The following is an 11352-nucleotide window of genomic DNA, read 5'->3' on the forward strand; positions in this document are numbered from 1 at the left end:
CAATCAGGAGGATTGTTCTATAAGTTTCAGGAGCAGTACAGCGTAGGGGAAACTTTGGAACAACTTCCCCTTCTCCTGCTGGCGGACATGTCATCTGTCAGCAAAGACATAACAATAACATAGCAACATTTCAGCTGCAGAATTAACCCTGTCACAAGTGAAGGGGCTTGTAAAGCCACAAGTCAGTTATAATCAGGGCTTCATTTGAGCCAGATCCTGCTGGAACAAGATCCGGGAACTCTCTTATTTTGACACGGTGTTTTCTGGTAACTTTACTTTGATCCGATAATTCAGGCTTAATAATAATAAAGTTATGGACAAATTTGACTGCCCTGAATGAATACAATCTATATAGGACATGTAATCTGAAAATAATTACATAAACACAAATTTTAAACATAACAGCCAATTGCGAGCTTCCTAATATCACACCAGAGCTGCTCCTTCAAGTAAGTGTTTCTGCCTCTACCCTTAAAAAAATCTTCGCCCTTAAATGTTCTGTCATGGACAATTTTATTAGAAACACAAAAAAATAATTAAACAGCACAACTAAATTGCAAATCTGTTTTACAGTTTAAGTGGGTTATTAATAAAATTTAGATTATTTATTAAAAATTTGAGAGAAATTTTTGATGGATAATCACATTACGTACCAAAATAATGGCATTGATTTGTCGAAATAACAGCGATCAAAATGTCGAAAAGACAGTCCAGTTTACTTTCATTAAAACAAAAAAGTCTTCTCATTGTACAACTAAATAACCGAGAATTGAAGCACATGAAGGCAGTGGCAATGAAGATAGTACGCGAAGCGCAGGGGGACGGGGGGAAGGAGTTGGGATGTTTGAGAGAAGTGGAGCTTGCTCTATTCACACAAGGAGAGCTGTTGGCCAGGCTACTTCTTGTTGCTCTCTAAAATAGTTATTGAATCAAGTGTTTACAAATGTAGGTAAACGTAGATGTTTAACCACCTGTTAAATACACCAGAATGCTGGAAATGGCATCTACTTTATTCAAAATTTTGCATTTTATATGCCTCCCCTGTTGCAGCATTGTTTGGTTTACAAATTAAGCACTGGTTATAATGTAGGCAGGTGCAGAACTCAACAACTTGTAAAGAAAAATTACATTTTCTAAAGCTTAATTTATAAGACAATAAACTGACAACAGCCAAATGTAACAAAATATCTTGTTTTCGTAACAACCTGACAAAGAGAAGCCACACTGTGGAGCAGAGGTTACCACTGTACCACCCCAAGACAGGGAAGGGAAGCTGGCTAAGGAGCGGACAATTGCATGTTCTGTTTCCTGCCATGCCAATATTGTGTGGAGTCACTGAGCAAGGCACTAAATCCCCAACAGCTCTGAGTACAGCTGCCTGCTGCTGAAACAAATCTCTTTTTTTTATATTTATCTTTATCAGTGATAAACAGCCTGCTTCCACAGATGTGTGGAACACAACAACAACAAAACAAAAACTATTGAGCAAATACATTGCCAGATGTCCGTTGTTGGACTTACGGTCGCCCAACCCTTGATGTGATTCATTTACTCCCACTTTCAAACAAAACTCTTCAGCAGTTCATGAAATATTTTGCTAACAGACAAAGCTGACTCCAAATAGGTAATGGCAACATCTAAAACAAAGATCTTGTGCAATCTGTAGGTGCTCAGATGATGTGTTGGAGATCAGTCTCAGCTACTGCCACACCAAGGTTTTCCTCTACGTATGTAAACTGACTAAGTTACAGCCAGTTTTCAGTTTTTACTGTCGGTGGGCTGTGCACCCATCTTGAATTGGGTTGACTGTAAAAGCTGATTAATTGTAGAGGTAAATCCAGTGATTACTTTCTGAAAGGTTTGTTTAAATTCATTCAATGGTTCATGAAATATTGTGCTAACAGACACAAAAACACACTTGTCTGTCTTTAATTTTGGTGATGGGCAGTAACACTCCTGCAGCTGAATGTGAACAGCTCTGTTCTACACTTTATACATCACGATGTCATCTTTTTGTCAGCTGGGATATCTACAACTGAAATCACCAACGAGCTTTAGAGATGAAAGTCGGTACTCTTCTTCAGACATGTTCTAGTTTTCAGTAAAATCAGCTTATTCCTGCTGAACACTGAGATCCCGTTTGATCCCATCCAGGCAGGTGTTCAAGGACGCTCAGGGCAGCCTGGACATGGACGGCAAGTTTTCTCCTCTGTATCGTCAGGACAGCAGTAGGATCTCCTCCGATGACCTCCTCAAGCTGCTGGCCGACATCAGGAAGTGAGTCATCGTGTCAGAGTCGACACGCAGTCACCGTTTCAGATGAGCAGTCAGTCGTTTAGAGGAAGTGTCACTAACTCACAGAGATCCTCCAACAGCTACATGAAACAGAACTTCTTTGTTCTTTTGGTTTTAAAACCCTCCTCTTCCCTTCTTTTCAGACCTGAGAAGAACAAACTTCAGATTGTGCCAGGACAGCTGAACGTGACCATTGAATGTGTCCCACCTGATTTATCAAGTACGTTTTCTCTCATCCTCCCTGCATGTCGGACACTAAAGGTTTTCAGAACGGAAAGTACAGAAATACATCGAGGAGGACCGGAGCAACTGACTGTGCTCTGACAAGACAAACAAGCAGTGCGCTGATGTCGCTGCAGGACTTGACCAGTGAATGTTTGTAGTTTTGGAGATGAGTGCCATTTTAGACTAGAACTAAACAGAGAATGAAGAAAACCTTAATGTTCTTGGTGCAAGATATTCAAGTGGCTAGGAGTTATACAGTGGAGAACTGGTGTTTTTTGTTTGCTTGTCGGAGGCAGCGCAGAGTTACTGATCAATGGTTGAGCCGGGAAGTGGGGGGAGGGGTCTGGGCCAACGATGACCTTGGCCACCATAGATTGACCTTCGACCACACCAACTATTTACGGAATCTATTACTTTTAAGCAGTAAAAGTATCTAGAAAGCAGTTTCCTCAGATGATGGGGTGGCCAGTTTACAGGTAGTGACCATTTTGGATTTTTACATGGCAGTGTTTCCCCTATCATTATACCATTATACAAGGAGGGCGCCACCTAACGAACTGCGCACCCCCCGGTTGAAAATCATCAGCACTAACGTAGTGCTGAGCTAGCGGCATGCAATACAGATGTGCTAGCTAAAAAGCTACAGAGGTAGTGCTCCGTCCCCCTCATGCTGAGCCATTTCCTTCAACCCCAACTGCAAACAGCACGCAAAACAGACGGGTCTCTGTCTCCACTCCACCCCCCGTCTCCCCCCGGTCGACAAAAATCACAGAAGAGATGAGTGCCCTGCCAAGGCAAGTCACCAAGGGGAAACGCTGCATGGCAATCCAATGTGTAATGGGGACTTTTTATGCTGACATACAGCTGCACACCACAATGGAAGCTGGTACCTCACTTATTTTTCAAGGTGTCGTGCTTACAACTCGGGTGGTAGGCAGATATTTCCACCTCGTAGAACTCAGTCTCATCTTGGTGTCACTCACCTCTGATGGTGTGTGGCAGTTTGGATGCCGAGTCTTATATTAGGTTAAAAAAGTGCTATAATTGTGCAGTAAGTGGCAGCTGAGGTCCACTTCTCTAACTCGACCTGCTCTGTCCTCTAGACACCGTGACATCGTCTTACGTCCCTGTCAGGCCCTTCGAGGACGGCTGTGAACGCGTGTCCATGGAAATCGAGGAGTTCCTGCCCGAGGAGGCTAAGTACAACCACCCGTTCACCACGTACAAGAACCAGCTCTACATCTACCCCTCCCAGCTCAAATACGACAACCAGAAGACCTTCACCAAGGTGTGTCTGACCAGCGGAGTGTGGTCTGCCTGCAGAGTCTGTCTCAGCGGGACACTCAGCATTTCTTTGGCTGTGTGTGTTAACTCATGTTTTCTTCACATCAGGCTCGAAACCTCGCCGTCTGCTTGCAGTTCAGAGATTCAGACGAAGAGGGAGCGGCTCCGCTGAAGGTGAGTTGTTTGCAGTGGTTGTTGCAGAAACATGCAGCTTCTTCAATGACAGCTCACATACAGGCTTGTGTAGGGCTTGGTATTGGTGCTGGTAAGACAGGATGGATGAAGACCTATGTGAGTGGGGGCCTCGTAGGTGGGCCTATTCCTTTCCCCAAAAACCCACTGAACTTTTTTCAAACCTTTGTGTTCCTAGGATGAAGGACACGAGGTCTGAAACCCTCAGTGTTCTGAGCTTCTCAGGATCCATGAAGGTTTCCCAATTATTAGCCCTGTCACGATAACAAATTTTGCTGGGCAATCAATTGTCTCAGAAAATATTGTGATAAATGATAATATTGTTTGAAATTTGACAATAATTAGTAATTATTATCAAATTTAAGAAGAAGTGTTGGTTAATTGTTTGTTGTACCTTTTTTACCACTGGATGACAGTATAAGACTGTTTGAACTGAAGGATGGATAGTGAGGGAGCGAGCAGCGTATCTCTTTAAGAAAAATGGGAGAGAGGCCCCTTGATGCGACATGGGCTGTCTCTCTTTTCTTTTGTTCCGGTTCTCAAAATGGCAGACGCTCGATGTGGTTTGAGCTCTTTAGCATAGCATTTTTCACACAAAGTTTTTAATAAAAAATATCAGTGAACAAGTTCTCAGCTTCTTTTTGTAGAGAAAAACAACTTTTTAGACGAAGGCAAGAGTTTCAACTGTGAATTTTGACAAGATGGAGTTTTTTTTCCCGAGGTCGGCCTGTTAGCTTAGCTTCTCATATTAGCTGCTTTTAATGATCCAAAAACATGATTTTGGATAGTTGAAACAGATTTTAAAGAGAAAAGACAAAGGGAGGGGTCAGTGAAGAGCACGGAGTTCAGCTTTTTATCATCCAGTGTCTTCATTAGAAAGAGAGAGACACAAAGAAATGATGAAGCCGATAAATGAAAATGAGGTGTATAATTTTCATTTATCATGCAATTAATTGATTTATTGTTTATCGTGACAGACCTACTAACAGTTCTTTCTCTTTGAGTGCTCAGAGCCAGGCAGTGGCCTCAGCGGTGCAGAGAGTTCTCTGTAGGCTCAGCAATCATCCTGGAGGGTGTCAACGCTGATTCAGTACGATTGCTCATTCTGTTTAGTTTTGCAGATTTTTTTTTTTTTTGCAGTCTAAATCATTTGGGTTTACTTTAACGACTTTGTGCTATTTTAGCCAACTGAAACATTCAGCTCATCTACTTTTAGCTTTTAGCTAGCATTTTGTTGCTTTAGGTATTTTCTGATCTTCTGGTACTTTGGGTTAGTTTTTGAGTACCTTTGGTTATTGTCTTGCTAGTTGAAAATTTTAGCTAGCTTTTAGTCGTTTGTTATGTTTAAGTTTTAGCTGTCATTTGCTACTTGTAGCTTTTACCCAACCTTTTGTTGCTTTTAGCAATTATTTTGCTACATTAGCTTTTAGCCAGTGTTTTGATTATTTTAGCTCTTAACAGCTCAGTTTCAGCTTCTTTAGTAAATTTCAACACATTATTTTTAATCAATAGTTTTTTCAGACTTTCTGGAAGTCTTTCAGAATGTTTCTTTGGACTTTGGCTCTTTTTAACCCTTTCATTCCAGTTCTGACAGATTCTTGTTCAGTGTCTGATTAACAATAAGGACAGTGGACCACATACCAGGTCTGGTTCTGTTCTGGGCTCAGGAACACTTCCACAGATCACTGTCTGTAAACAGTTCATCCACAGACACTGCTTAAAGCTCTATCAGGCAGAGAAGAAGAATGTGAACCATCCAGAACCTCTGCCATCTGTTCTGGACCAGAACCATTTCAAATGGACTGAGGTGAACTGGAGAACTGTTCTGTGGTCAGACTGGTCCAAATCTGAACTTCTTTTTGAAAACCACATCCTCCATACTGAAGAGGACAGAGACCATACTGCCTGTTGTCAGCACATTGCTCAAAAGCCTGCCTCTCTGATGGTATGGGGGTGCATTAATGCCTGACATGGGCAGTTTACACATCTGGAAAGGATCCATTAATACAAATATACAGATGAATGAACATCTGCTCCCATACAACAAAGCTCCAGGACTGTAGAACAGATAGAACCTCCATCAGAGCAGAATAGAACAACATTCTCCTCTAAACCTCCAACAGCTGATCTCCTCAGGTCCTGAACGTTTACAGACTGATGTTAGAAGAAGAGGAGATGCTTCACAGAGGAAACCTGGACCTTGGTCTTGTAATCCTGAGGTTGCAGGTTTGAGTCCAATTTACTTCAGATAGGGCATCCGTCATAACACTTGTGTGCAAGTACACTCGCACTAACAGCAACATCATCTACCGGTACATTTCATCGTGATTAACAACGGGAATTTAAGAATGGCAAATGATTGGACTGAGTTTTGACTTCTGCTTTCTTCAACAACTCACATGAAGGAGTCAGAGTTGAGGTTGTACACATCTGGTGGGATCAGGTTAGCTGCTGGTGTAGATCTCACTAAAGACTGAGGGACCTTAGAGGCTCAAGGAATGAAAAAAGCCGTGGCTGATGCTGCTGATTATGTGGAGTCAGACGGAGGAGCGAGTCGTCACGCGTGACATGGCTCACGTGTCAGACAGGAACAAAGCTCAAAGTGGCAAACGGGGCGCAGCAGCCAGCAGCTCGCCTCGCTCGAGATTTAATCAGAGGCGGTGGGAACTCCGGACTTTTCCGTTGGACACAAGATGTGATCCAGAGGAAGTTTACTGGAAGCTGGAAGGAGATGGAGACTTTTCAACGTTGAAAAAAGTCTACAAGCAAATCAGAGAGTAGTTGTTGGAACACCGTACTTGCCGCCGTTCACGTCCCATCAGTCCAAAAATGTCTAATAAAGTGGAAGAAAAACATAAATACATCGCTTCATCACAGAAGGCCCATCTATTATGCGTCACCACTGAAAACCCGGAAACGTGGGCCGGTGTTGTGCCATAAATTGATTGGCTGCCATATGGTGGCTGCGGGAGCGTGCACGGGGGGACTTTAACAAGATTTTAACAAGATTAACACTTAAAAACAATTATTTGTTTGCTCGAAATTATAGTAAAGTTGTGTCTCAGTTTAACCCTTTGAGGTTCACACCAAGAAAACATTAATCAAAAAAAGTTTTCTTTGCAATTTTTATTATTTTAGATCAACAATAACAAAGTTTTGACTTTTTTTTTCAAACAACTCAGTAGTTTTTAAAACACAGGCCTCTCCCAAACGGTTGAGATAACCCTTTATGGTAAAACTCGGAATTAAAAAAAAATTACCAAGATTGGTAAAACTGTTATACTTTTTTTTAACTTAGCCAACAAAGCAGACAACCAGGCACAAAAGTGTTGTAGTGCTATAGAACTAACTGCTACTGCAGTTTTGAGACATTTGAGTCCTTTTATTTCTGGTGATATGCAACAAAGCACTGCTGGTGGGCATTCAGGCACAGGAAAACCTTGCACTTCTCACACTTCCACCTTGACACTCCCTTGAAGAGCAGCATTGCAAGGAAATTTTCAATCTCCTCAGGCCTGCAGTTGATTGGATCCCCCAATTTCTGGGCAGAGTAAAGGTTGGTGTGGTGAGCATTGAGCAATATGTTGGATCATCTCATCAGTGAAGTGTCTTGAAATACTGCAAGGGTGTCTTCACAGCATCAGGACCTTCAAATACAGAATCAGGAACATTGAATTCATCAATGTCTTCATATTTCCAGATTCTGCGAGTGGCATTCTTTGGGTCTGGAGATGAAATTTGCTCAGGAGAGTCAACTGGTTCGGTTACTAAAATTTTTCTCAAAGTATTTTTTTTCTTTACGTCTCTTCTTATCAGAGTCAGAGTTTCTTTATTGTCATTCGCACCTCATGTGGTACATGTGGTGGAGCGAAATTATGTACACGGGGTCCCAGTTACATCCAACAATAAAATGTATAAGAAAAACAGTAATAAGATCTAAGATATGAACTAAGAAAAACATCAACTAAATATACACTAAGCACTCATAACATAAAACATTGAACATCAGCACAAACATGAACATGAGTCTGTGAGCAGATGAGCACGCATGAACACATCAACATTGAAACAGATCAGCAGCAACATGAAACAGATCAGCAGCAACATGAAACAGATCAGCAGCAACATGATGTGATTTTTCACAGTGATTATTCTAGTTAGAGATTCATGAGTCTAACAGCCTCAGGGTAGAAGCTGTTCCTCAGTCTAGTGGTTCTACACTTAATGCTCCTTAACCTCCTTCCTGAGGGGAGTGGGGCAAAAAGTGTGTGTGCTGGGTGAGTGAGGTCCTTCATGATGCAGGTGGCCCTCTTCCTGCATCTAGAGGTGTAGATGTCTGTGATGGTGGGGAGGCTGAGTCCAACAGATTTCTGTGCAGCCTTCACCACTCTCTGCAAAGCTTTTCTTTCTGCAGCTGTGCAGCCTCCATGCCACACATTGATGCTCGAGCACAGGATGCTCTCCACTGCACACCTGTAGAAGGAGGTGAGGACTGAGCTTCCCAGACCAGCTCGCCTCAGCCGTCTGAGGAAGTAGAGCCTCTGATGAGCTTTCTTGATCAGGCTAGTGGTGTTGAAGATGGGCTTGTAGATGGAGTCTCCTCCTCACTCATGGACTCAAAAGAAGTTTCATCTTCCTCTTGTGTAGGATGATAGTCAGGATCTCCTATTTAGTCATCATCATCGCTTAGATCAGCATCAGAATCTTCAGGTTGTTCTGGTATCAGAGCCTGAGATTTGTGTGTCCTTGCACCATAAAAGGTTTTGCTGTCCATCTAGTATTTGTTGATAAAACTGAAGAAGAACAATGTGAAAATTTAGGCATATGCATCAGTTAATGTCAGCATAAGTCAATAATTGATATATTAGTTTTGTGTCAGTGCCATTATTATGAATGGACAAATCAATCATTCGGTAACATGTGTTTTTAGAAAATTATTTGACATTCATAACATTTTTTTCACCAAAATATTACTATATAATGTTTAGTAAAACCTCTGACATTGTAGTATGTTGAAAAAAATATGCCTGCCTTTGAGATTTTTGGCAAAAAAATCCTCTCTTTGTTAACATTCTCATGCCATGCTAACTTCCTGTGAGGAAGGTTCTTGAACAGGCCAACGTTTTAATGACACAGTGCCATCTAGTGGATGTGTTTGGCATTACATTTGTTAACCAATTGGTAGAAAAGACTCAATAAGGTAGGTCAAGTTTAGTGCATGCCTCAGTTAGATACAAGGCCTCAAATGCTACTCTACCAATTGGTTGAATTCACTTTTCCTTAATAAATGCACTTTGATGGTCAAATCAGCTGCATTTCTCCTGGGCGGTGCGGCGAAATGCAGCTGATTTGACATTTGCTCCAGGAGTTCCAGAGTGAGATGATGGTGGCTTTGTATGGCAAACCAAGTGTCTCATTAATAGCCATTTTTACCTATTAATGAGACACTTGGCTTACCACATTTGTCGAGGGCCCCCAGTGGCTGAAAATGGTAGTGTTCAATATTTTCCATGTCAGAATGAATGAAATCATCAGATCTCAGCCAAAAATTGAGTTATAAATATGGAGAAAAACATAAATAAGTCACTTTGCTGTATAAGTCGCTGAGCATGCAATGTATGCAAAAAGTTGTGACTTATACAGCGGAAAATACATGTTTCTCAGCTACAACCACACCAAACTTTAGCTTATTACCTGTAAAGTTTACTGAAACATATCCATCTTTGTGTTTTTTGAGGTCATTTAGCTGCGGTGGCCATCTTGGGTTGGGTTTGCTCTAAATATCTAAACGATGGAGAGGTAGCTCAGTTCCTTAAAGTTTCATTAAAATCTGTCCAGTGGTTCAGGACATTTTTTGCTAACAATATAGTCAACAGTAAAGTTTTAGTCAAACATCTTGTGTAATCTTTCTCACTCTCAGCTACTACCACACCAAACTTTAGGTCAGTATCAGACACGGTGACAGAGGTACACTCATGTTTGTGTTCGCTAAGATCACTCAGTTGTGGCACCATCTTCAATAAGGTTCCCTAATTTAATCAGTTTTTGTCCGTTAAGTGATTATTTTCAACATTACCCTGCGGTTCACAACATATTTTGCTAACACACGCATACTCGAGCTAAAGCGTTAAAGCCCTCCTTGGGCCTTTGGTTGGCAGGGAGTTTGGTTTGATGTCTGTATCAGCTTGATCCGCTCGGTGCCGAGTCCTGCATGGGACGGTACAAGCTGCAACAGGACAGTGTGTGAGAGCGATAAGATCCTCCACCCCCATCCCTAGCCAGGTAATCAGGACTCCCATCAGGTCTCTGCTGCTCTCAGGGCCTTCTGATCTTCTGAAGCACAACAGACTGTTTCCCACATGCAGTCGTGCAGCAGCAGATCTTAGCTGTACGTTCCTCTTCTTCCTCCTCCACCTTGTTGGAATTTAGCCTCCTGCTGAGCCTCTCCCATCCTGTGGGTTCATCCGGTCCAGCACAGCTGTGGTTCTGATCCGCTCTCCAATCAGCCTCGATTTCGATCAGCTTGTTCCTCATGGTTTTGGCCAGCACAGCTTGTTACTGTTCATTAGAGACGACTGGGATCTTCAGCATCCTAATTATTTTATTAATCCGTCAGAGCAGCTCTGAATTCTTCTTTGGCCTGCTCATGAAAAACCTCCTGACCTGGATCGGTTTGATCCAGTTCAAGCACCCGGGAGTTCCCCACAGATCTGACTCTGAACAGGCTCCTGCTCTGTGAAACAAATTAGTTCAACTAAAACATCAAACATGTAGGTTTAAACTTGGATGGAAGATTTTAAATGTGTCTCTTTAAAGATGTGCATGGTCCATGTCCATGAAGCATCACCTCTCATTTTAACAGCAGCCTAAACCTCCAGGACCTGAGGAGACCACTTGTTGGAGGTCCTCCAGGACCTGAGGAGACCACTTGTTGGAGGTTTTGACAGGAATGTTATCCTGTTCTTGTCTCATGGAAGATTTTAGCTCTTTAACAGTCCTGAGGCTTTTTTGCTGGTTTTTTTTTTTTACCAGGATGGGAGCAGATATTGTTCTAAAATCCATTCACATACATTATTAAAGCCAATTCGTAAAAGTTGTCTAGTAGCTAAGAAGTAACATTTACTGTGTTCACAGCCTTTGTCCATCGGTGTATCCATCCATTCATCCATCCATCCATCCATGCATCTATCCATGCATCCATCCATCCATGTATACATCCATCCATGCATCTATCCATCCATGTATAAATCCATCCATGCATCTATCCATGCATCCATCCATGCATGCATCCATCCATCCATCCATCCATCCATCCATCCATTCATGCATCCATCCATCCATCCATCCATCCATCCA

At 42.1% G+C, this 11352-nt stretch overlaps 1 protein-coding gene across 1 annotated transcript in view; it reads left to right on the top strand.

Annotated features, from left to right (window-relative positions):
* The first annotated feature begins 1627 nt into the window (after positions 1–1627).
* LOC119414662 (dedicator of cytokinesis protein 11-like) overlaps positions 1628–11352 on the top strand; it is a 16013-nt gene continuing 6288 nt past the window's right edge. The window contains exons 1-5 of the mRNA XM_037681767.1: positions 1628–1662; positions 2155–2277; positions 2439–2515; positions 3624–3808; positions 3913–3978. Coding sequence (XP_037537695.1) covers positions 1628–1662; positions 2155–2277; positions 2439–2515; positions 3624–3808; positions 3913–3978 — 486 coding nt within the window. The remainder of the gene's footprint in view (positions 1663–2154; positions 2278–2438; positions 2516–3623; positions 3809–3912; positions 3979–11352) is intronic.

The sequence above is a fragment of the Nematolebias whitei genome, chromosome 1, assembly GCF_014905685.2.
Source record: "Nematolebias whitei isolate Nwh7 chromosome 1, NemWhi1, whole genome shotgun sequence".
NCBI lineage: Eukaryota > Metazoa > Chordata > Actinopteri > Cyprinodontiformes > Rivulidae > Nematolebias > Nematolebias whitei.